Source organism: Terrapene carolina, unplaced genomic scaffold (genome assembly GCF_002925995.2).
Source record: "Terrapene carolina triunguis isolate 2854851 unplaced genomic scaffold, T_m_triunguis-2.0 Scaffold210, whole genome shotgun sequence".
In the NCBI taxonomy this organism is placed as follows: Eukaryota; Metazoa; Chordata; order Testudines; family Emydidae; genus Terrapene; species Terrapene triunguis.
Window position 1 is genome coordinate 8,155,721 of NW_020664561.1, and position 26,095 is coordinate 8,181,815.

Below are 26,095 nucleotides of genomic sequence, written 5' to 3' on the forward strand. Positions count from 1 at the left end.
GGGGCACGTAGAATTTGGGAGGTGAAGGGCTTATGACACTGGATTGTCTTTCTTAGCTACCTGTAGAACTTGGGGAGTAATAGGCGTATTTAACACTAATGTATCTCCCTGGAGTCCTGTTGCCACTTCTGTCCCCAGACAACCACTGCCACTCTGATAGTAATGCTAATGGCAGGAGCTGGCCTGCTGTGGAGGCTGGATTCTGATGGGGCAATGGAAGGACTGGGGTTGGGGGAGGTCATGTGTTTTCCAATTGGGATGAAGCAGGCAGGTCAGTTGAGTGCTCTGGTTACCATATTGCCAGCCTCTGGAATTGAGGAAACTCCTCCCCCTGACCCGTGCAGTACTACTGAGAGCCCTCGCAACACCAGAACCTGGCTCCAAGCACATGCAGCACAACATTACATGGGGTTGCAGTACTGTGTGTGGTGGGCTGCTCCCACTGCAGTCAGCCCTCTTTGCTCTTAGCCTCCTGGCTTAGTATCGACAGTCTGGGCTGACTCTGGATGGGTTACATAAGAACAGCTATACTCTGTCAGACCAATGGTCCATCTAGCCTAGTATCCTGTCTTCCAGCAGTGGCCTGTTCCAGAGGGAAAGAACAGAACAGGGCAATATTTGACTGATCCATCCCGTCATCCATTCCAAGCTTCTGGCAGTCAGAGGCTAAGGACACCCAGAGCATCGCATTACATCCCTGATCATCTTGACTAATAACCATTGATGGATCATATCCTCCAGGAACTTCTCTAGTTCTTTTTTGAACCCAGTTATGCTTCACCACATCCCATGGCAATGAGTTCTACAGGTTGACCGTACATTGTTTGAAGATGTACTTCCTTATGATTGTCTAAACCTGCTGCCTATTAACATCATCGGGTGACCCCTGGTTCTTGTGTAATGTGAAGGGGTAAATAACACTTCCTTATTCACTTCTTCACACCATTCATGATTTTATAGACCTCTATAATATCCCCCCTTAGTTGTCTCTTTTCCAAGCTGAACAGTCCCAGTCTTTTTAATCTTTCCTTGTATGGAAGCTGTTCCATGCCCTTAATCATTTTTGTTGTCTTCTCTGTACCTTTTCCAATACAATACATCTTCTTTTTTTGGGATGGGCAACCAGAACTGCATGCAGTATTCAAAGTATGGGTGTACCAGAGATTAATATAGTGTCATTATGATATTTACAGTCTTATTATCTATCCCTTTGCTCATGGTTCCTAATATTCGGTTAGCTTTTTTGACTGCTGCTGAATATTGAGTGGATGTTTTCAAAGAACTATCCACAATGACTCCAAGATCTTTCTTGGGTGGTAACAGCTAATTCAGATCCCAATATATTGTATGTATAGTTGGGATTATGTTTTCCAATGTGCATTTGCTTTTATCAACATTGAGTTTCATCTGCTGTTTTGTTGCCCAGTCTCCCAGTTTTCTGAGATCTCTTTGTAACTCTTCGCAGTATGCTTTGGGCTTAAATATCTTGAGTAATTTTTGTACTGGTCTGTAAATTTTACCACCTAACTGTTTACCCCTTTTTCCACTTCACTTATGAATATATTGAACAGCACTGGTCCTAACAGAGATCCCTGGAGGACTCTATTTACCTCTTTCCAGTCTGAAAACTGACCATGGATTCCTATCATGTAACCAGTTACTGCTCCATGAGAGGACCTCCCCTCTCATCCCATGACTGCTTACTTTGCTTAAGAGTCTTTGGTGAGGGACCTTGTCAAAGAGGAGTTGGGATAGTTGCCTCTTCAGAAAGGGATTTCCTTCAAACTGATCCAGACCAATGACTTGAAGAGCCCCAGAGGCACAATTCACAACCTGAGCCTTATTGTTCTAGGACTCCAGTCCCTTGGTATCGTTCCCAGCCCTATAGACTTTAAGGTCAGAAGGGACCATTATGATCATCTAGTCTGACCTCCCGCATGATGCAGGCCACAAAAGCTGACCCACCCACTCCTGGAATAATTCTCTCCCTTGACTCAGCTGTTGAAGTCCCCAAATCATGATTTAAAGACTTCAAGTCGCAGAGAATCCTCCAGCAAGCGACCCCTGCCCCATCCTGCGGAGGAAGGCGAAAAACCTCCAGGGTCTCTGCCAATCTACCCTGGAGGAAAATTCCTTCCTGACCCCAAATATGGCGATCAGCTGAACCCTGAGCATGCGAGCAAGATTCTCCAGCCAGACCCTCCGGAAAAAAGTTCTCTGTAGTAACTTTTAATATCCCATCATTGACCATTGTTACTAATTACCAGCGATGGCACGTTATTGACCTATTGACTAAAATCATGTTATCCCATCAAACCATCCCCTCCATAAACTTATCAAGCTTAATCTTAAAGCCAGAGAGGTCTTTCGCCCCCACTGTTTCCCTCGGAAGGCTGTTCCAGAACTTCACCCCTCTGATGGTTAGAAACCTTCGTCTAATTTCAAGCCTAAACTTCCCGACGGCCAGTTTATATCCATTTGTTCTCGTATCCACATTAGTACTGAGCTGAAATAATTCCTCTCCCTCCCTGGTATTTATCCCTCTGATATATTTAAAGAGAGCAATCATATCCCCCCCTCAGCCTTCTTTTGGTTAAGGTAAACAAACCGAGCTCCTCGAGTCTCCTTTCATACGACAGGTTTTCCATTCCTTGGATCATCCTAGTGGCCCTTCTCTGTACCCGTTCCAGTTTGTATTCATCCTTTTTAAACATGGGAGACCAGAACTGCACACAGTACTCCAAATGAGGTCTCACTAGTGCCTTGTATAACGGAAGCAGCACCTCCTTATCCCTACTAGAAATACCTCGCCTAATGCATCCCAGGACCGCATTAGCTTTTTTCACGGCCACGTCACATTGCCGACTCATAGTCCTCCTGCGATCAACCAGGACTCCGAGGTCCTTCTCCTCTTCCGTTACTTCCAACCGATGCGTCCCCAGCTTATAACTAAAATTCTTGTTAGTCATCCCTAAATGCATCACATTACACTTCTCACTATTAAATTTCATCCTATTACTATTACTCCAGTTTACAATGTCATCCAAATCTCCCTGCAGGATATCCCGATCCTTCTCCGAATTGGCAATACCTCCCAACTTTGTATCATCCGCAAACTTTATCAGCCCACTCCTACATTCGGTTCCGAGGTCAGTAATAAATAGATTAAATAAAATCGGACCCAAAACCAAACCTTGAGGAACTCCACTGGTAACCTCCCTCCAACCTGACAGTTCACCTTTCAGTACGACCCGCTGAAGTCTCCCCTTTAACCAGTTCTTTATCCACCTCTGGATTTTCATATCGATCCCCATCTTTTCCAATTCTCATGCGGTACCGTATCAAACGCTTTACTGAAATCGAGGTATATTAGATCCACCGCATTTCCTTTATCTAAAAAAATCTGTCTCTTTCTCAAAGAAGATCAGGTTGGTTTGGCACGATCTACCTTTCGTAAAACTGTGTTGTAATTTGTCCCAATTGCCATTGACCTCAAGGTCCTTAACTACTTTCTCCTTCAAAATTTTTTCCAAGACCTTGCATATTACAGACGTTAAACTAACAGGCCTGTAGTTACCCGGGTCACTTTTTTTCCCCTTCTTGAAAATAGGAACCACATTAGCTATTCTCCAGTCCAATGGTACCACCCTCGAGTTTACCGATTCATTAAAAATTATCGCTAACGGGCTTGCAATTTCTCGCGCCAGTTCCTTTAATATTCTCGGATGAAGATCATCCGGTCCGCCCGATTTAGTCCCGTTAAGCTGTTTGAGTTTGGCTTCTACCTCGGATACGGTAATGTCAACCCCCCCCCCCCTCATTCCCATCCGTCATGCTGCCACTATTCCTGAGTCCTTCATTAGCCTCATTAAAGACCGATGCAAAATATTCGTTTAGATATTGTGCCATGCCTAGATTATCCTTAATCTCCACTCCATCTACAGTCTTAAGCGGTCCCACTTCTTCTTTCTTTGTTTTCTTCCTATTTATATGGCTATAAAACCTCTTACTATTGGTTTTAATTTCCCTCGCAAGGTCCAACTCTACACGGCTTTTGGCCTTTCTCACTCCATCTCTACATGCTCTGACCTCAATAAGGTAGGTTTCTTTGCTGATCCCTCCCATCTTCCACTCCTTGTACGCTTTCTGGTTTTTCTTAATCACCCCTCTGAGACGCTCGCTCATCCAGCTCGGTCTAAATCTCCTGCCTACAAACCGTTTTCCCTTTCTCGGGATACAGGCCTCCGACAGCTCCTGCAACTTCAACTTGAAATAATCCCAGGCGCCTTCCGCCTTTAGATCCATAAATATGTTAGTCCAATCTACTTCCCTAACTAGTCGCCTTAATTTATTAAAGTTAGCCCTTTTGAAATCGTAAACCTTAGTTTCCGATTTAATTTTGTTAATCCTTCCATTTAGTTTAAACCGAATTAGCTCATGATCACTCGAGCCAAGGTTGTCCCCTACAACCATTTCCTCAACAAGGTCCTCACTACTCACAAAAACCAAATCTAAAATGGCATCCCCCCTCGTCGGTTCAGCAACTACTCGATGAAGGAATTCATCAGCTATCACGTCTAGGAAAATCTGAGCCCTATTATATTGATACTAGCATTTGTTCCCCAATCTATATCCGGGAAGTTAGTCTCCCATGATTACACAGTTCCTATTAGTATTTACTTCCCTAAAAACATTAGAGTTCTCTGTCCATATCCAGGCTAGATCCCGGCGGTCTATAGCACACCCCAAGCACTATCCCAGGGGAGGTTCTAGTAGTTCTTTTACCCAGTGTGAGTATTGCCCAGACAGACTCCGTCTTATCCATTCCATCACTTATTATTTCTTTACAGTTTATCTCATTGTTGACATACAATGCTACTCCCCCACCCTTACCTTTGTTCCGGTCTTTCCTAAACAGCACATACCCCTCCATACCTGTACTCCAGTCATGACTACCGTTCCACCACGTTTCGGTGATTCCTACGATATCCGGTTTCATTTCTCGGACCAGGAGCTCCAATTCCTCCATTTTGTTACCTAGGCTTCTCCCATTGGTGTATAAACATCTTAATTTATGCCGTTTTGCCTCTCTCACATTTGTTATCCAATTTGGTATGGACACGTACCTCCAGTATGACCTATTAGTCTAGTATCCATCCCCCCCTTCTCCTTATGTCCAATCTCTTCCCCCCCCGGCTGTAACTGTTCCTATCTCATCGACCTCCCTCTCAATGTTATAATCTAGTGTGGAGCAAGGGCAATGCTTGATGTAGGGCTGCTGGCCATAGGCTGTGGAGGTGAGCTCTGCTTGAACTGCTCCAGAAGCTGAGCAGGACTCTTGCACAGCTCATAGTCTTTTTGGAGGTCTTGACTGGAGCAAGCACTGCATGTAGGAAGCAGAAGACCGGCTACCACATGTGCACTCAGCGGAGGCTGGACATTATAAAGCAAAAAGGGTCCATGGGTAGCACTGCTCTGTGGCTGGTGGTGCAGGGTGGTGGACAGGCCTGGTTTAGTGTTACCTACAAAACACAAGTTGCCGCGTTGCAGGATGGCATTGGGGAAATGCAGACAAACTGGTGCTGCTGTCTCACTTGTTACTTCCTGGCCACCCTGGAGAAAAGGCAAGTGTATGTGTTAATCAGACTGGACCTGGGCTGAAGACTTGGTGCCATGTATAGCATTTTGTAAGAGCTGACAGCCTGAGCTAGCTGCAGTGGGAGCTGTGTTGCAAATTTAAGGCCTTAAAACCAACTGTTTGCTAAGATGCCTCTTCATGCAGTGTAGGGAGGACTTTGTCACCACAGGGTCTGCGAGAGATTATGGGATCTCATCTACTGGCAAATGCTGGTAGATATTTTTTTTTTTTTTTTTTTTTTTTTTAATCCACCTAAGGGATTTAGAGAGACATTTTAATAGGAGATGTCTTTAAATCCCCTGTGCTTAGAAGCTTGTGTCAATCATGATTTCCCAGAGGGAATGAAAATTGTGAAAATCCCCACAAACAATATTTTAAATAGTTTTGTCTTAATGGACTACATTTTGTTTGTAAAATTCATTCTGTGCAAACTGTGAAATTGAACACTGTCATTCATGCTGTTATGAGTTTTCTAAAGATGTGCTTTACACAGGGCCCTATCTATGCAGCCTTGGAAATCTCAGCCGAGGTGTCTGAGTATCGGGGTGAAAATAAGTTAAAGGACTTACCGGTACGCTGGAGTCCTGGGCAGGGGTGTGGAAGAGGTGTGGCCTTTAAATCACCCCCGGAGTTACCAGCTGCAGAAGTGGCTGGGCGCCCCGGGGCCCAGGGGTGATTTTAAAGGGCCCAGGGCTCTGGCCGCTGCTACCGCAGCAGAGCTCCGGGCCCTTTAAATCGCCGACAGAGCCCTGTTGCCGGTACCCTGGGGCTCCGGCGGCGATTTAAAGGGTCCGGGGCTCCGGCCGCTGCAGGGAGCCCCGGGCCCTTTAAATCGCCAACCTGGGGAAGCCGGTCCGGTCTGGCACGGCGTGCCGGCCTGTACCAGCTTACTTTCACCTCTGCTGAGTATAGACAAAACAGGACACCAGAGTAGAACTCCATTAAGGGACTCTAGGGAAGGCCTACCCAGCACAAGTGGGTGTCTCTGTAGAATTCCAGAGATGTGCTCATCCTGCATCTGAGATGGGATTTCAGTGCTGGCCGAGAAAGCTAGAGCCGAGATACTCCAGGATGCCTGCCACTGTCAAGCCAACATTACTGTCTCATCAGTAGCTAAGATGTCGTCATTGCTGATGAACGCTTTTTTTACACCCACCTGTCTCCTCTCTGCCCACCCCGCTGCTTCCACATGACTCATTCAGGGAGGTCACAGTAAAGTCACTGCTGGGGGAGGGAGGGGAGAACTAGCAGGTCACAAACACTGCATATGGACCTTACAAAACGAGTCTCCCTTAACCAGTGGTCATGATGTTGGAGATCTAGGATTTGCCGTCTGTCCAGTTGCATCTTCCACCTCTGCAGATGGCCTGTGTCTCATGTCCCAAGGGAAGGTGAAAATCACCTGTACTTGGCTGACAGTACAGTGCTTTATATAGGATCACTGTAAACCTGCCTGACCACTGTGGCAATTGGCTCATGCCCTGAAGCATGAGATTTGGTTACCTTTGTCTTAGCACGTGATTTCTAACGTTGTTGGTCTTAGAATTATTGTTGGTCTTAGAATTATTCAATCCCTTTTTAAGATCCACTTATAGTTCTTCTTGGTGCTAGGAACTGAAAAATGGCCCTCACTCCAATGATAGCAACTGAGGAATGAACACACCCACCCACCACCACCATGAAGAAACTGAACCAGCTGATTTGGAAAGAACTCTCTATTGATCATTGAGATGGGTGTGTTAGTGGGGCTTATAGGTCTTGGCTAATGGAACCCTGGAAGCAAGAAATTGTAGGTGATGAACAGACAGCCCCTAAAGACAACACTCCTCAAATCAGTGCTCGATTACCCCCTCTCAGCCCTTGCTATAGGTAAAAGTCATTGACTAGGAACTGTTCATGTTCATTCTCTCTCTTCCCCCTCTTCTCTACCCACCCCACCCCCGCTTCTAAAGCCCTGCAATATGGTTGGCTGGAGACCAGCAGGCCCATCGGAGAGCAGCTCCCTCCCTGTTCAAGGGACTGGACTCCTTCCTTTTTTGGGAGGATTGACCACCCAAAGGCTTTCTGTGTGTTACCTTTCATAGGCATTGTGGGAAGCGCTAGTCCTAGCCTTGTTTCTCTCCTTCCCTAACCAATGACCAAGCATGTACCTATCTCAACCAGTAATGCGATGTGGGGGGAGATCCAATGGCCCGTGTTTCACAGAAAGCCAGAGCCAGTGACTAATGGTCCTTTCTGGCTGTAACCTCTGAACTGCAGAAACTAGGCAGGATGATGTAGTGAGATCTGGCTACTGAGTCGCAGCCCACTCATGAGACATTACTGTAATTGACTGTTACTGTGGGAACCAGAGCCCAGAATCCTGGATTAGCACGGGCTGGAGCAGTAAACTTGGGACTTTGGTTTTTGTAAATTGCGTCATGCTCTTTCCGCTAAGAGTGGTTCTGCTGCCAGATCGCAGAACTGGCCAGCTGCTCCAGATACTACTCTTTGTGATGGGGCTGATCGTCTCCTGTCAGTCAACAGGAGTCTCTCCAGGGACTCTGATGGGAGATGCATCAGGCCTGATCTGATCTTTGCCAGCCCTCCTTGCTCTCACGTGTATATCAGGCTTTCTGGATGGGTGTGAATCGTGCATCAGCAAAGCATATAGACCACTAGAAATAAAAGAATAGCCATGGTGGCAGGTACAGTAACTCCTCACTTAACGTTGTAGTTATGTTCCTGAAAAATGCAACTTTAAGTGAAATGATGTTAAACAAATCCAATTTTCCCATAAGATTTAATGTAAATGCGGGGGATTAGGTTCCAAGGAAACTTTTTCTAGGCAGACAAAAGGCATTATATGCTGTACTGTGGTTGGGAGGTGCCCCGGCTTACCCCACACAGGCACAGCCTGCTGCAGGCAAGGACACTAGGAAGCACCTTGCGCAGCAGCAGCGGCAGCTTCCCCCCAGAAGAACAGGTGCCAGCTTTGCCAGGGGATGCTCCAGGCCCACCTCTTCCTGTCCCCACTCCACTCCAGGCCCACTTCTTCCCACCCCCACTCCACCTCCTCTCCAGAGCACGCCGCGTCCCCGCTCCTCCCTTTCCCTCCCAGAAAGTCCTAAGTGCCACCAAACAGCTGTTTTGTGGCAGGGGAAGTGCTGGGAGGGAGGGGGAGAAGGCAGTGCTCTTCCACAGAATCCTACAAGCAGTGGACAGAGCAGGCAGCCAAACAAGGTTATAAGGGAGCACTGCACAACTTTAAATGAGCATGTTTCCTAATGGAGCAGCGACGTAACTTCGAAACAACGTTAAGCAGGAGGACATTAAGTGAGGAGTTACTGTAAAGCCCAATTCCGGGGGGGAGGAGCCTTGTGGAAACAGAATTGGAGCCTCCCCTGTCGTCTTGGACGCTCTCCCTACCTATCCTGAGGGTGCCTCACCTATTCAGAGTATCACGGCTGACACTGTGGTAAGTCTGAAGGTGCTGGACTCCCTGCAGCTGTAACCTGTATGCTGAAGCACCTGGCATGTGGGGCAGAACTGCCACCCAGAAACAGACCCATGATCAGGCTAGTCCAGTATCCTGTCTTGGACAGTGGCCAGTGCCAGTTGTTTCAGAGGAAGGTGCAAGCACCCCACAGTGCAAGTTTAAGGGATAAACTGCCCCAGGAAAGTTTCTTCCTGTCCCCTGTTAGCTATGGTCAGTCTATGCCCCAAATATGAGGATCTGTCTGGCTCTGGGTTTGAGCAATGGTTAATCAACTCGGTTGTGTTAGAAGGGAACTGTAGAAACCCCACCGCGCATGGAGTTGTGTGTGACCTTCGTACAGGCTTTCTCCCCCTCAGGCCAGGGAGTGCAGCGTGGAACTGGGAAAGCTAAACTCTCCCTCTTCTTGCCCATTTGTTGTGTGCTGCTCAGAAAATCTGTGCTGGGTTTTATGAAGCTTTCTGGAGAGGGAAGAAGTCAGTAGGAGCAGCCTGGAATGGGGCTGGGCTGGTCTCCAGGCCAGGAGCAGACGCCAGGCTTGCCAGTCCCTGTTCCCACCCCAGGATCCCATGGTGTGCGAAAGGCGTGTCTCGGAACTGACAGCCAAGCACAAGCAGGAAAAGAGATCGGAGCTGCTGGGTCAGCTCCAAACTAACGTAGAGAGACCAGTGCTGCTTTGCCTCCTGACAGCACTCTGGATGTTTGCCGGGCCAGTGACTGGCTTCCTGGGGAGGCTGCCAGGGCCACCCGGGGGGGTGGGGGTGGAAGCAAGTGGGGCAATTTGCCCTGGGCCCTGCAGGGGCCCCCCCGAGAATGTCGGAGGCTCCCCCCCGCCTCCGCCTTTCCCCATCCCCTGGCGCCTCAGCGCACCGCGTCCAGGAGTGGCCCTGGACAGCGCTGCAGCGGCGGGACCTGAGCTCCTCCCGCTCAGAGCCGCGTGGTAAGGAGGCGGTGCTCCGGTGGGACCTGAGCTCGCAGCCGTGCCCCCTTACCACACGGCTCTGAGCGGGAGGAGCTCAGGTCCCGCCGCTGCAGCGTTGTCCAGGGCCATTCCTGGACGCGGCGCGCTGAGGCTCTAGGAGAGGTGGGAGTAAGCAGCATGGTAAGCCCCTCTGAGCCAGACACCTGACCCCCAGCTCTGGCCCAGCCCCTCTGAGCCGGGCCCCCCCTGACCCAGAGCCCAGCTCCCCACCCAGCCCTGGGCAACAGCAGCACCACCCCCAGGTAGCGACAGCCCATTGGCACCAACCATCACCCAGCGACAGCCCATTATGTAATTGCAAATGTATTAAAGAATTTAATGTTTTTAAATGTATTTTGTGTATTTTCAAATTATTACATTCAAAAAATTTTATTTCACTGGTTATTTTTTACATTTCCAAATACATGTTACTATAGTATTGCAACTTTTTTTTATGGAAGGGGGCCCCCGAAATTGCTTTGCCTCAGGCCCCCTGAATCCTCTGGGCAGCCCTGGAGGCCGCTGTGCTCGGAGGCTGCCTGGCTCCTGACAATTGTCACAAAAAGCCAGCTGGCTGGTGCTGCGAGCACCCTGCTCCATGCTGCCCTTGCATGCTGGGGGAGAAGTTCCTTCAAGAAACTTCCTGAAAAGAGCCCAGCACTGTCTGCTCTGTGGGTTTGCCCCAACTTCAGCCATCAGGTGGCTGCACCAGGGCCAGTCCCTCATGTAGAGGGGCAAAGCATGGGAGGAAGAAAGAAGCTGCACTGGTGTGAATCTGTTTCTCTTGTCTTCACTGGGGCGGTTACAGCCAATTACTGGAGTCAGCAGGAATCTCCAGTGCAGGCAAGGCCCAGCTGTCTCACCTCCAGGAGAAGGTGGAGACTGTCCTCTGCTGCTACCAACCAGGAGTTTGTGGGGAACAGGGCCGGCTTTAGGCTGATTTGCCCGATTCCCCGGAGTCGGGCCCCGCGCCTAAGAGGGCCCCACGCACTCACCCTGGTGGCGGTCGTCTTTGGGGGGCCCCGCTCCCCTGGCCAGAGCTCCGGCCGGACTGCGGCAGCCCTGCGACCCCGGCCGGACCACGGCAAGCCCCGCAGCCCTCTCTCCCCCAGCCGGCAATCCGAAGTGCCGCCCCAGGAATCGGGCCCCGCATTTGCTAAAGCCGGCCCTGGTGCGGAAGGTTGGGATTGGTCCAGAATGAGCCCTGGAACTCGCAAGCATCATGCAACCTTCTCTTATCTCCTGCCTCCCACGAGCTGCACTCGGACCAGCCACCCCCCAAAAGGGGCTAGACAAGGATAGCAAGGCAGTGGCTTGTCCATGGTGGGGAAGTGGGGTAGCTTTCACTTCTCCACTCTAGAGACTTTGCTGAGGTCGCTTGTCTGGTTTGAGAGCCACCACCCTTGTGTTCCTGCCCCCTAGATAGAACTATCCAATTTACAATGCGAAAGCTGCTGTGGAACTGTTAGCCTCGGCTTCTGAGTGTCCCCGCCTTGGGGGGCCAGTGCAGGATTCAGGGGTATTCACAGATCTGTGTGAGGGGCCTATGACTGGAATAACAGGGGGCTGCAGGTCAGGATTGAGGGGCATCAGTAGAGCTATGGGGGGACCCCAGTAATGTAGTAGCATCAGGGCTGTAGGCTGGGACTGGTGCATTGGGAGAACTCTGGAGGCAGGACTGGAATGTTGTGAATTGAAGTGCACTGATAGACCTAGAAGGGGGGGAACATGCACAGCCGCCTGGCTCAGGCCTGTAATATCAGCCCCTCTTCTCAGGAGCTGTCGCAACCAAATGGCATTAAACTGTGAGCCATCTAGCCGGCCTGGGGTGTGGCCTGAAGAGTGATGGGAAAGGGGCCTGTCTAGGAAACGGGGGCGGGGATGCTTTGGCCCATGCAATTGGCTCCTGACTGACTTGTTTTTCTCCTCCTAGTGTTACGAGACATCAGCGAGCGAGGCCGGGACCTTGAGCAAATCTTGTCTCAGTACATTACCTTCGTCAAACCAGCCTTTGAGGAATTCTGCTTGCCAGTGAGTGAGAAAAAACAACCACCCCACGAGCCGTCTGGGAGCTCCTTGACTGGGAGCTCTCTTCTCGCTGGGGCCTGCCCTACCATGCAGCGACGTCACTTTGCTCAGGGCAGCGCCAGCCTGGACAGTGTGCATTCTCTCCCTGCAGACACAGATGGCTGCATGGCAGGGCACAGTGTCTGTTGCTCTCAATGGTCACTTCCCTGTGGCTGGAGTTTCCGGCTGGATGCAGCAGCAGCAGGGGAAGTCCCTATTTGTGGGTGCAGCTTGTGCATAGTCCCAGTGGCTTACAGGCTGTTGTGGGTGTGCTGGGACACACTGATGTTCCCTTCCCTACCCCTGGGACACAGCCAGTGCTCATGCCTTCTGGATGGCCCAAAAGGAGGGGCAGGGGACTGAGCTCTGTGCTGCAGGTCTTGGCCTGGGGTTCCCACTTCTGGTTGGCTACAAAGCCAATGAAGAGCTTGCTGGGTTCCAGCTGTGGATTCCTGGAATCAGAACTGAAGTGACTTCAGGTGCTGCCAGTGGAGGTGGAGATGGTTTTGGCTCCCAGGGAAGGCAGAGGGAGAGCGGGGGGCCTGGGAGGTGAACACAAGGAGCCCACCTTGCCAGTCTATGTGGTAGCACCTAGAGGGCTGGAACAAAGATCAGGGCCCCCTTGCACTAGGTACTGGCCATGTGCCTAGTAAGAGACTGACCCTGCGCCATGGGCCAGGAAGGATTTTTATCCCCTTCTTGCACGTGGGGGAAGCAAGACACTGAGATGGAGTGACTTGTCCAAGGTCGCAGGTCAGTCAGTGGCAGAGGTGGGAATAGAACCCAGAACTCCTGACTCAGTCAAGTGCCTCAACTATTCGACCACCCTTCTCCTTAACTGTTTCTTTCCTATTCCCAGCACTGCACTTCCTTCCCCTCAAGCCAGGGAGGGAGCCTTGCTTTGCTCCAGAGAGAGAGCTGTGTTAGTGGGTCCCTTGGGGATGCAAAGCCTGGGTAAGGAGGCTCTGGGACAGTCCAGGGTTGGACCCTCCTTTCCGGCTATCTGCTGTCATACACAGTCATCATTGGCTTCTGGGAGACATGGAGTGGAACAGACTTGTCATGGGAGCCAAGTCTAGCGGCCTCCTTGATAGGGTCAGGGAAGGGTGTAGAGGCCTGTCAGGAAGGGTAGGTAGTCGGCTCCAGAAAGGAGGCAAGAAGATGTATTCTAGCCACCTTGGCGCACTCCTCTCCTGATCATCGATCCCCAGCAAAAGTGCCACAGCTGCCCTCATCTGCTTCCAGAATCTGCTCATGGTCCTGCAGGGAGAGGAATGAGCAACAGAGATGGCAGCAACATCTCTTCTCCTTCTGCCCTGGTGAATCCTGCCTCTGACTGATCTGCACCCCCTGCTCCAAGCTCCTGGCTCAAGGGGCAGCTATTCTACTTGCATGCAGTGCAGAACAGGCAACCTGGTGTAAGCACTGGTGATCCTGGTGCTGATCTTCTAACAAGCTCCGGGTCAGATGGGCTGGGAGGGAATCCCCATGACTGGAATCTGACAGATCCATAGCTATGCAGTGTTCTTGTAGCCATGTCAGTCCCAGGATCATAGAGACACAAGATGGGGGAGGTAATGTCTTTTATTGGACCATCTTATGTTGATATGAGAGAAACTTTTGAGCCACACAGAGCTCTTTGGGTGTGGGACAGGTAGGCAGAGTATCACAACTAAATATAGAGCGAACAGGTAGGTTAGCTTAAGTAGTTAGTATACATTATCTGTTTGATCTTGTATGCAGCTGTTGCGCTCAGAGTACTTTTCCTAGACCTGAAGAACTCTGTGTAACTTGAAAACTTGTCTCCCTCACTAGCAGAAGTTGGTCCAATAAACAATATTACTTTTCCCCACCTTGTCTTAGGGCTAGTCTACACTGGTAACGCTAAAGCGCTGCTGCGGCAGTGCTTTAACATGGCTTGTGTAGTCATGGCACAGCTCTGGGGGAGAGCTCTCCCAGCGGTTTATCTTTAATATATATATATATATATATATATATATATATATAAACACCTCCATGAAGGGCATAGCTCCCAGCGCTGGTGCACGGTCTACACTGGCACTTTACAGCGCTGAAACTTGCTGTGCTCAGGGGGGTGTTTTTTCACACCCCTGCAGCGCTGTAAAGTGCCAGTGTAGATAAGCCCTAAGAGCCAGAGCTAGGCTGTAATGGGCTCTCGTAACTGCCATTGTCTAAAGCCATGAATAATGTAGCAGTTTGTCGGGAGAGGCTATTTCCACAGCCTGGCCACCACCTCTGGGAGCCCTCAGGGTGTGGCTGTGCAGGGCAGATCCTGCAGCAGCGACAACTATTAAACGCTTGGCCTGGTGCTCTGGTTTTGTTGCTGATAGCAGTGCAGTGTGGGTGGCTTCGCTATGCTCCAGGCTAAATGCCAAGACTGGAATGAAGCTGGCGTTGGCATCGTGGGGAAGGAAGGTGTGAGCCAGCAAAGAGTGGGATGCTGCATCGTTAACCTTCCAGAAGGGTAGTGTAAGCAACATTGAAATCCCATCTAAACAAACTAGTTGGCAGCCTCTCCCCACAAACTCCCTGTGATCTCAGTCTTGTCAACTCCTGTGACCCTTATTGCGAGTCTGGTGATCTTTGGTGGGATGTTTATCTTGAAGCACCAACTTCCGGAGTCATGAGATTCTCACCTGATCACAACTTTTACTAATGAAACTTTGTAGCCCTCATGGTTGTGGAGAAAAGCATGAAAACGTGCTTAGAGTATAGCCTAAAGCTCAAACAAGAGGGCAAATGAAAAGAAGCCAGAATGTGTTTAACGTCCCGTGGTGGGGTGGCTGGTTCGTTGGTTTCTGAGGCCTGACTGGGTTTGGCACTGCTGGATTATGGTATGAAATCTTCAGAGGTGCAGGAGCAATGAAAATACTTCAAGGCTGGGTCAGTTACATGCTCTGGTCTCTCCTGTAACACCGTGCTCTCTTCTCACAGACCAAGAAGTATGCTGATGTGATCATCCCCAGGGGGGCAGATAATGAAGGTGAGCAGTGATGCTCCTCCTTAATGGATGGGGAGGCTTCATGTGGGGAAACTGACTAATGGGGTCATGGCTGCTGTTTGGCATGTGGACGTGAATGACCCCTGCGGGGCTGGGGTTAGATGGGAGCCAGTGTGGCTCCTAGCAAGGTGATGAGTCCCATATCTGGCTTTCAAGGTCGGTTACGGTCTGCAGACTTGGTTGGAGGAGGTGCTCTCCCATGGGAAACTCCTAGATGCTCCCTGTTGCTGCATGGGTGGGCTGGCAGCCTGCAGCTTACTGTGTGAGTCAGAGTACAAGAGGCAGTAACTCAGCAGCATGTATCCTGCAGCATGAACTCCTGGAGTGAGACATGTTAAGGCAAAGGGGGCTTAGTATGTCTAAAGTACATATGCTCAGATAGTCCCAGTAGAGAGGCAAAGCCAGCTCCTCAGCTGCTGTGAATCAGTGTCACTCCACTGACTTGCATGGCTCCTCTCTGGCTGCGGGAGAGGACGAGGCGCCGCCTGCATGCGGGAAGCTATCACTCAGTGACTTGGCTGGCGTCACTGTTCCCTGCAGTGCTGACAGCCTGGCACTCCTGGGCGTGTGCCCCACTGCATTGCAAAGGGAGCTGGGAGTGGCCCCGTTTCTGTAGTTTGGGACTCATTTACGCTGTACAATCCTAACCCCAGCTCTGTTTCCCCCACACCCAGTGGCCATAAACCTGATCGTGCAGCACATCCAGGACATTCTGAATGGAGGACACAGCAAACGCCAGATCAACAGCTGCCTGAATGGCTACACCACTCCGTGCCAGAGGCAGCCTTCTGAGTCAAGTAGCCGGCCACACTGACCCCAGACATTGGGGTGAGGTTGGGGGTGGATGGTGGTTGGGCTCTGCTGCAGCTGATCTGTCCGTACTGTGTCCAATCACACCCTCACCCCGATATTTAAGAAACCAGATGGAGACACATGCCTTTAATTTTGTATCTTGGAAATGAGAGAGGAGCATCTGGATTCCCAGATGCCGCTGGGGATGCCTACCGCTGGCTTCGCTCAGTAACCACTCCAGCACAGAACCGTCTATCAATACAGAATCGCTCTATTTTTGTGTAAAAAGAACAATGTAAAACTACTTGCCATAAGGTATTTGCCAGGCTTGGTATTGCTGAGGGCAGCTGGGACAGGGGGGCAGAGGGGGACACATGGGTGCTGCTGGCGTGGGGAACTGGTAAGTGTGGGAGGGGGAACTGCACCAAAGGCTTCAAACTAGGTGACAAGTGGCTTAGGAGCCAGAAGCAGCCATCCCATGGCTGGGGCATGGGTGGAGGCTTGTTGTGGAGCATACTGTGATGCTTTTGCTGCTGGCCTGCGTGGCTTGTCACAAGCTGCTGTGCCTGTTCTGCAGGAGGGTGCTGGGTTTGGTTGGTGGGGAGGGGTGGAGTAGGGGTTGATGGCTGAAACCTTGGCTGCCCTTTCCTACTCTGCTTTCCCTCCCCCATCCCTGCTAGCTGCCTGTCTTGCCAAGGCTCCCCAGTGCTCCTGCCTGAGTCAGTCAGCACTGCCCCTGTCCTGCAGCTGACTTCCTGCTGGCTGTGGTTTTGGGGCTGGAGTGATTCATCCCACAAAGAACTGGCTGGGGGGAGGGGAGGGGAGATTTTGAAAGGATGAAATTCTGGGCTTGGCTATTAACAGCTGCTGGTCCGTCAGACTCCTGCCACACGGCTGGGTGTCAGGAGCACCTCGCCCCTGTCTGGCTACAAGTGTCTGGGGGCTTTCCCCAGCTGCCTGGATTTTGGTAGGGGGAGGCCTGGGGCCATGGGTGGAGCAATATGATAGACATGAGTGTGCTCTAGCACCACCCCTTGGCCAGCTGCTGAAATAGCAAGAGCGCCAGGTGAGAGCTCGGCGGCGCCTGTGTAGTGTGTGGGGGTGGGGGAAAACGTGCATGCTGTCTGAAGGGGCCTTGCTCCTCTATGAGCGGGGTTTGAGCTCAAGCTCTGCTTACAGCATCCCTGAGGCTGCTCCCCAGCTGGTCTGCGGGGAGAAGAAAGGGCAGTTGGGCTAGAAGCTACAGAGCAGCCCCTCCCAATAAGCCCTGCAGAGTAATGCTATGCCAGGGCACTGCCGTGTTGGCACAGGGGTGTGTGTCCCATGCCCAGCTGGCTGTGAAGAGCCTAGTGCTGCTGGCACTCTGGGGCCACCCTAGATCAAGCCCCTCTGAGACTGGAACCTCTGCCCCTAGAGAAGCCTGGCCCCATGCCCAGTTTCTACTTGAAGCTCCCAGGGCAAACCACTGAGTGCCTTGGCTGGGATTTGGGCCAGAGGATCAGATTGTGTCCACACTCTCCCTGCTACCTGCTTTCTTTGCCAGCTGGTGGGATCTTCTCCCTGCTGGTGCTGGGCAAAGCAACCTCTTTTCAGGGCCCTCGACTTAGCATTGGGCTTGCTGTTCGCTCAGAGCCCCCTGGGCATGTGCCCTCTCTCTCCCTATTACTAGAGCAGCAAAGGGCTGAGCAGTCACCGCTATTGGGAGTACGGTAGAGGGCAGGTCTAGAGGGGCCATCCTGATTGGGCTGGGGTGTTAGCCCTCCAAATTACTTTAGAATTGGCTTGGTTAAGGATCTGAGCTGGACTGGACCTGGAGCGAGTTCTCTGCTCCCTGAGAAGGTGCTAAACCCACATGTGCCTATGTTCGGACCCCAGCCTGCCACTATTGCCTTGGGAGACAGTATCCTGAAGCACTTGCTCTTTTCACAGAGCTCTGCGGAGACCAAAGCCATTACAGTTCATTCCGAGGGGCGGGTGGCCGTGCTGGTTGTGAGTGACTGTGCCACAATGTGGCACAGACCATGGGACTTCAATTTAGTGCCAGTGCTGCAGCTGTCAGGCACAGCTGTGCTTGAGGGGCTATCACTGTGGTGATAGGGACCCCCCCCCCCCAAGAGCCTCCATTGGGTGGGGAATGGGAGCAAAGGGATGGTTCTTTATGGGGAAGGAGTAGCACTGGAAAGGGTCTCTTCTGCTCATCTTGGGTTCCCTTAAGAACTGAGGAATCCCCCAGTGCTAACCTTGTCATGTCCCATTGAGCTCTGTGCTGTGGCCTCTGCCCTCAAGCCTGCTGGCGCTTTGCTTTCCTTTTCCCTAAGCGGCTCCCCACATGGGACTGGGTGGCTTCCCTGGGGGCTCACTGTCTTTGTGAGCTGTTCAGTACCAGGCTCCTGTGCTTTGGGGTGAGCCTTCAAAGCTCAGGCTTATTCTTGCCCCTCTGTGGACATCTAGAGTCCTGCAAGGCTGCTGCATGGTCCTGCTCTTGGGCTAACTAATGAGGAATAACCTAGAGGCCTGGCTTCTTAGAGAAAAGAGATGCTTATTATTCACCTTCTGCTGGCTCTTCCCTCTCCTCTAGCTGAACCGGGATGGGAGAAGTCGCGGTGTGTGATAGGCTCTCTGAGACCACAAGGGGGCAAGGAAGGGAACAGATGCCCCAAGTCAGCACTGCCAGGGGCAAAACCATTCCCTCTCTTCCTCTCCTATCGTGGGATGGGAAGCCCTTCTCCCCTCCACCCTGTCCAGAAACCCCTCCAACAAACTCCTGAGGCATGGCAGTCTCCCTACTCCTGAGACCCAGTGACGTCTGGGTTGCCCCAAGAGGGCCAGAGGCCAGCCCTTAGGTAACAAGTGTCTGGAGCCCTACAGAGGGGGAGAGGTTTCTAGGGGCTGTAGGCTCAGCCTGGGTGAGGTGGCTTTCAAGACTGATGTACTGTTCTGCCCTTCCCTGTAAATAAAGATGAAATAACTGGATACTGGTGCTTCTTGTCTCCTCTCTTAAGCTGATTGCCAGCTGCGTGGTCCAGGCTTGGGCCTGCACTGCCTCTCCCTGCTTTCTGCTCTGTAAGGGAGAGCCTGCCCCTATGTCCTTGGAGCTAAATCCCACCTGCAGGTGCTGTTCTGTCTAAATTCTCATGCTGAAAAATCATGGTTTTGGATTGACAGCTGGCTGACTACCCAGGCAGCACTCCCTGCTGACGCACTAGAGCAGGGTGTCCACCACCCAGCCTGGAGGGTGGATTGAATTAGCAGCTGTGAGGAATCCTGCAGAATCAAAGCTTTTGGGCTTGTCTACACTGGCAATTTGCAGCGCTGCAACTTTCTCGCTCAGGGTTGTGAAAAAGCACACCCCTGAGTGCAGCAAGTTTCAGTGCTGTAAAGCACCAGTATAGACAGTGCCCCAGCGCTGGGAGCTGTGCCCCTCGTGGAAGTGTGGTTGTGTGTGTGTGTGTGTGTGTGGGGGGGGTGTTTTTTGAGGGCTGGGAGAGTGCTGCGACCACACAAGGCACATTAAAGCACTGCCGTGGCAGCGCTTTAGCATTGCCAGTGTAGACCAGCCCTTTGTTTTTTACAGCCAGAGAGAACCTTCCACATGTAACTCTGTCCTAGTCCAGCAACTCAGCAAATTGGAGAATGGTCTGCAGCCATAGCCTAATGATGGCACTTTAAAGAGCAGATTTTCCACATGGTTTAGGGGTCCAACTGTGAACCTGACTTGCGCACACCACTGCAGCTTGTGCAATAGCAGTAGCTCTAAAAGTATGCTCCCTGACTCAAAGTCCTATGGCCTGTGTTATGCAGGAGTTCAGACTAGATGACCCCAGTACCCTGCTGGCCTTGGAACGTATGTAATATAATACTGCTCACTGCATGATGCTTTAGTAACTAATGTATTGTAAGGCCGTTTTGCCCTGGCTCCGTGGGCTATGTGGATTGGCTCTCTGTATCCCTGGCCTTTATTTTAATACACTTTCACCTCTTCCACATGGTGAGATTAAACTCCCCTGCCCTGGCCTTCCTTTCCAGGCAGGGATTTCCCTAGTTTCCCCTGGCAGGGGTGGGGGTGTACACCCCTCCTGAATTTCTCCAACACCCCTCCTCCCAGTTACATGCATTGTTGCCAATTTAGTTGTTGGTTGGAAATTTGAGTTGAAATTGAAACATTAATACACACTTTAAAAGCATATACAGTATATGGGAAAATACTTGTACCTGGGAAAGCATAATGGGTTTGAAAAGTATGAACAAAGATTAGCTTCCTCATACAGCTGTTAATTATGACAATGTGGACACATTTGTTTAGGTTATATTGGCCTACCTAATAATTTCAAATTATTATTATAAGCAAGGTCTGATTGAGCTCTCCTCTGACAGCTAATGATGAGCCAGTGGTGGGTGGAAAGGCTTCAGGACCAGACTGTATTTACATGAACACACCTACTCTGCCTAGGTATCCAGCAGACAGAGCTGTGTTACCCAAGTGATCAATTTTGGCTGGTGTTGGGTTACAAATCACTTAAGTATTTTATGTGGGGGTCATGAAATGTTCTTATTGTATGAGTAAAGGGCAGCAGAACTGTGCTTAGCCTGACTGAATGAGGGGGTCTCCCTCAGTGCTTAATTTGTGCCAGGGCATGCAGGGCTGAGCCCCAGCACCTCTAGGCTTGGCAGTTCATAGCCCCGGGACCTCTGGGCTTGTCACATCAGTTATGAAAGTAACTAACTTGCTTGAGCCCCGACACCTCTTTCATTACAAATTAAGCACTGGTCACACTCAACTGAACTGCACTCACTAAACAGGAGGTTTGGATGCCATCTCCTAATGAAGAGAGAGAGGGCGGGGCACAGGTGTTTTGCTTGGTGGTGTGGGCTCTGCCTAAGAGTCACAGGCAGTCTTTGACCTGCCCCTCTCTCCTGTTTAGAGAGAGAGCTGATTAGGCTTCAAAACTGACCACTGGAGCTGAAATCAGTGATAATCAGGTCTAAGTGCTTAGACCTGCTGCAGGACAGCATTGCTGTGGAAGAGACAACCCAGCCTGCACTAGCAGCTAGGTTCCTCCACTGAGAGCTGAAATCCCTGAGAGCTGGGTGGAACCTCAAGAGACCAACTTGCAGAGGTCACGGTGGCAGCAGAAGGTGACAGTGCAGGGCCATTGGGGACGGAGCAGTAGAGTGAATGGTGGCATGACAAACACCAGCGGCCAGAGCACTGAACTATGTTTTAGTGACTTCGCTCCAGAATGCTAGATTTGTGACTGGGAAACATATAAATACACGTTTCCTAGTAGGCCAAGATTTTTAAAATGCATTATTTGTCAAGGTCATTATCTCACATCATCGCTATCTCAAGAGGTCATTATCTTGGGGAGTTTCTGTACTACACTTTTTTATTATTATTTTTATGTAAGATTGGCCATATTGGTCAGATCAATGGTCATCTATCCCAGTATCCTGTTTTCCGACAGTGACTATTCCAGGTGCTTCAGAAGGAATGAACAGAACAGGGAATCATCAAGTGATCCATCATCCCGTCGTCCACTCCCAGCTTCTGGCGAACAGAGGCTAGGACACTCAGAGAATGGTGTTGCATCCCTGCCCATCCTGGCTTATAGCCACTGATGGACCTAACCTCCATGAACTTATCTAGTTCTTTTTTGAACCCTGTTATAATTTTGGCCTTCACAACATCCCTGGCAAAAAGTTCCACGGGTGACTGTGCGTTGTATGAAGAAATACTTCCTTTCATTTAATTTAAACTTGCTGCCTATTAATTTCATTGGGTGACCCCTGTTTCTTGTATTAAGTGAAGGGGTAAATGACACTTCCTTATTCATTTTTCTCCACAGCAGTCAAGATTTTATAAGCCTCTATCATATCCTCTCTTAGTAGTCTCTTTTCCAAGCTGAAAAGTCCCAGTCTTTTTAATCTCTTCTCATATGGAATCTGTTCCATACCCTTAATCATTTTTGTTGCCCTTCTCTGTACCTTTTCCAATTCCAATACATCTTTTTTTGAGATGGGGTGACCAGAACTGCACGCAGTATTCAAGATCTGGGCTTATAGATTTATATAGTAAAAGTGGAGGAGCTTGGTTTGCCAGACTGATCAGCTAAGCCAATACTGACAACCTATATGAAAAGGCTGCAGAACACCATGCCTCTGGACTGTACCAACATGCAGAAAGCCTTATAAGCCAGTCACAGTCAAATACAATTTTAGAAGAAATTAATGAGGCTGTTCAACTGAGTTGTGTCTCCAGCATTCTTATGTGAACCAACATGGCTGTTGCATCATACTTTCTATTTAAGCAAGAGATACCACACACTACAAACTGGAGGCCAATGTTAACTGCTTTGTCACTTGTTAATCCTGAAGTTGGACACTGATTTCAAACAAGACTGGCAAATGCTTGCTATCTTTCTGAAAAAACTCAGCTGACTCTCTAGAAGCGTGCGGTGCAACACTGAAAGACTCAGCAGCTGAAAAAGTGAAGAACTCTCTCACCATATTCAAAATATGTGCATACATGGCTGATGAATGCACCAATGCAAATAGGCATCAAGTATTAACATATGCAATGACTTACCTTGATGTCAGGTTATAGAAGACACATCACCTGCCATCTGTGACATCTTAGAAGAGTTAAATAATTGTAAATTGAACCTCAAACAGATGGCTGCTGGTGCATTTGATGGAGCTACAAATTTCTCTGGAAGACATAGTGGAGTACAAGCTTTGCTCAGAGAAAAGTGTAACCCTAATCTCTCCTATACACACTGCAGAGGCCATCTACTCCAGCTAGTGCTAGTACAAGCTGCAGAATCTTCAAAAGACATTAAAAAGCCAAAAATGTGATGGCTTTTTTTTTATACTCTTGCTGGAAAAAAGAGTCCAAAAGGACTGAACATTTTGGAAACAAATAGAAGATACACTGGGATTGAAGTTCAGATTAGTCCAATCTGGGAAAACCTGCTGGCTTTCTCATGAGTGATTCTTGGCTGTTGTCTTAAAATTACTGCAACTGTTATTACTGGCTTTGGAAAGTATCCACCAAGATAGGACAGATCTAAGTAGTGAGGCTGGTGGACTACTTTTGTTACTAAGTTCAGAGAAGACTATCCCCATTCTCTCTTGTAAGTCTACTGTTGAAACCACTTAGGTCATTAAACAATGTTATTCAGGCATCTGCTACAACAGTAGTAGATCTTTGATTGAAGGGTAGCTTCTATTGCTAGACAATCAGAGAGATCCATTGAAAATGTACTGGAAGAAGCAAAGACTTCAGTCCAGAAGGTACTTCTATTGACTCCTTAAGTGAAGAGGACAAGAAGTGTTTGTTAAGCCAGCTGAAAAAGTAGACAGACTTGATTCTTACAAATCTACAATAGCGATTTCTGGATTCTACTCAACCTCCATGTAGCTTTTACAGATGCCTGTCTGAGGCCTGGTCTACACTAGGCTTTTATGTCGACTTTAGCGCCGTTATATCGAATTAACCCTGCACCCGTCCACACCAGGAAGCCATTTAGTTCGACATAAAGCTCTCTTTAAATCGATTTCTGTAATCCTCCCCAACGAGAGGAGTAGCGCTAAATTCGACATGGCCATATCGAATTAGGCTAGGTGTGGATGGAAATCGACGGTAATAGCTCCGGGAGCTATCCCACAGTGCACCACTCTGTTGACGCTCTGGACAGCAGTCCGAGCTCGGATGCTCTGACCAGCCACACCCCCGGGAAAATTTGAATTCATTTTCATTTTCCTGTCAGGGCAGTTTGAATCTCAGTTCCTCTTTGGACATCGAGGGGAGCTCAGCAGCAGTGGCAACTATGCAGAGCTCTCCAGCAGAGATGGCCGTGCAATCCAATAGAAAGAGGGCCCCAGCATGGACTGATCGGGAAGTCTTGGATCTCATCGCAGTGTGGGGCGATGAGTCCGTGCTTTCAGAGCTGCGCTCCAAAAGAAGGAATGCTAAGATCTACGAGAAGATCTCCAAAGCCATGGCAGAGAGAGGCTACAGCCGGGATGCAACGCAGTGCCGCGTGAAAATCAAGGAGCTGAGACAAGGCTACCAAAAAACCAAAGAGGCTAACGGACGCTCCGGATCCCAGCCCCACACATCCCGTTTCTACGAGGCACTGCATTCCATCCTGGGAGCGGCCGCCACCACTACCCCACCCCTGACCGTGGACTCCGAGGATGGGATCATGTCGGACATGACAGCGGACGGGGAAGAGGAGGAAGGAGATGAGGAGGACGAGGCAGTCGACAGCGCTGGCACCGCTGATTTCCCCGACAGCCAGGAGCTCTTCATCACCCTTACCGAGATCCCGTACCAACCGTCCCCATCCCTTACCCCGGACACAGAATCAGGGGACGGATCAAGCAGTAAGTGCTGTAAACATGTAAACATTTATTTAAAACAGAACGGTAATATTTATACTATTAACAATGTATATTTATAAAAGTGCTGTAAACTAGTAAAAAAATAATCAGGTACAAAACAGGAATATTTACAAAGGTAACAAATGGGTTTTGCATGATTTCTCTGTCTTAGGCTCTTCTCAATTTAGTCCCAAGTATTTTAAAAAAATTTCACAATGTCCGTTACTACATGATTCCCAGGCCCAAGACGCTCCACTCCAAAGTCCCAGTGCACCTACGCGAAAATCCGGTCAATGTGGCCGGGGATCGACGAGAAATCCTCGTAGGAGAACTCCTCGTAGGTCTCGTGGAGGTAGAGCTCAAGCCTGTTGATCAGGTTCCGGGGTAGGGCGATCTTAGTGGGCCCTCCGTGGTAGCAGACATGTCCCCTCCATGCCACAATCAGGTACTCGGGGATCATGGCCCGACATAGCATGGCGGCATACGGCCCCGGTTTCTGCATGCTTTCCCGCAGCATGCGTTCTCTCTGGGTGTCCGGGATCCTCAGGAGGGTGATGTCGCTCATGACGCCCTGCTTTGAATTAGGGAGGGGACTGTTAGTATTGGGACTGCTTTACAGCCACGCGGTGGAGGGAGAGGGGCAGCATACAGGGATCTTTCCCTGGGACAGCCGCGAGGGGGTGGGACAGGGGCAGAGTTGATGCTGTCCTGATTGCTGGCAGCAGAGACTGGCATTGCTTTCAATGTGAAAGGAGGCCAGTGCTACAGCTGGAGTTTTAAGCAGCCACAAGTCTGCGGCTTACCATTATTGCCCGCTCCAGAAGTTCAGGTCTCCAGCCACAGTTCTCTGAACACTCCAAGACCTCCGCAAGTCCACAGGCACTGAAGGCGACGGCCGAAAATTCGACCTTGTCCTGAGTGCGCATGTGAGAGGTTCAGTGCATGGTCTTGTTCACAGAGAAAGACTAGGTTCTTTGTATACAATTTCATTTATCTGTCTCAGGAATTCACTCCCTTTTTAAAATTCACACAGACACATCTGCGACTGTCTCCCAACCCAGCCTGTCAGCACACTCCCAGAGGCTAGCGCAGATTAGGCGGAGGAAGAAGAAGACGCGTGAAGACATGTTCACAGAACTAATGGGCTGCTCCCGAGCCCAGGCAGCCCAGCAGACACAGTGGAGGGAGAACTTGTCACAAATGCACCGAGCAGTCATGGAACGGGAGGAGAGGTGGCGTCAGGAGGACCAACAGGCTACTGAAAAGCTGCTTGGACTAATGAGGGAGCAAACGGACACGCTCCGGCGCCTTGTGGATGTTCTGCAAGACCGGAGGCAGGAGGACAGAGCCCCGCTGCAGTCTATCTGTAACCGCCCTCACCCGCCACCAAGTCCCACACCACCCTCACCCAAAGTCCAAAGAAGGAGGGGCGGCAAGGGCCGTTAAAACTTTCAATCAACCCCTGCAGACTGCTCTAGCAGTAGAAGGCTGACATTCCCCAAAATTTCATAAGTCCTTTCCTACCCACCTCACACAAGCCCCCGTCCAAGTTTCACCCCCCACGTTTCATGTCTGGTTCGCAATAAAATGTTTGTTTCTGTTCATTACTGTTTCGGTCAGGTTCTTTTGAGGGAGAGTCTGTCTGGAGGGGGGGAAGGGGCTTGGTAATTGGACAGGACAGTCACCTTTAGCAGGGTACAGAGGCGGTGTCAGGTCCAGCATCAGGACACATACACAGTGCAGTCACTGGTTACC

The 26,095-nt window shown here is 50.1% G+C and overlaps 2 protein-coding genes across 4 annotated transcripts in view; one reads left to right on the forward strand and one right to left on the reverse strand.

The window, feature by feature from the left end:
• The window catches only part of LOC112107406 (uridine-cytidine kinase 2), a 35,983-nt gene extending 19,931 nt beyond the window's left edge, over positions 1–16,052 (forward strand). For all 3 annotated transcript variants that reach the window (XM_026655394.2, XM_026655395.2, XM_029912341.1), the window contains 3 exons: positions 12,008–12,105; positions 15,097–15,145; positions 15,838–16,052. In XM_026655394.2, the coding sequence (XP_026511179.1) occupies positions 12,008–12,105; positions 15,097–15,145; positions 15,838–15,977 (287 nt within the window). In that variant the 3' untranslated portion in view covers positions 15,978–16,052. The remainder of the gene's footprint in view (positions 1–12,007; positions 12,106–15,096; positions 15,146–15,837) is intronic.
• Positions 15,261–26,095, reverse strand: part of LOC112107428 (ankyrin repeat domain-containing protein 45) — a 33,796-nt gene continuing 22,961 nt past the window's right edge. The window contains exon 6 of the mRNA XM_029912342.1: positions 15,261–15,482. The gene's annotated coding sequence lies outside the window, so the exon portion shown is untranslated. The remainder of the gene's footprint in view (positions 15,483–26,095) is intronic.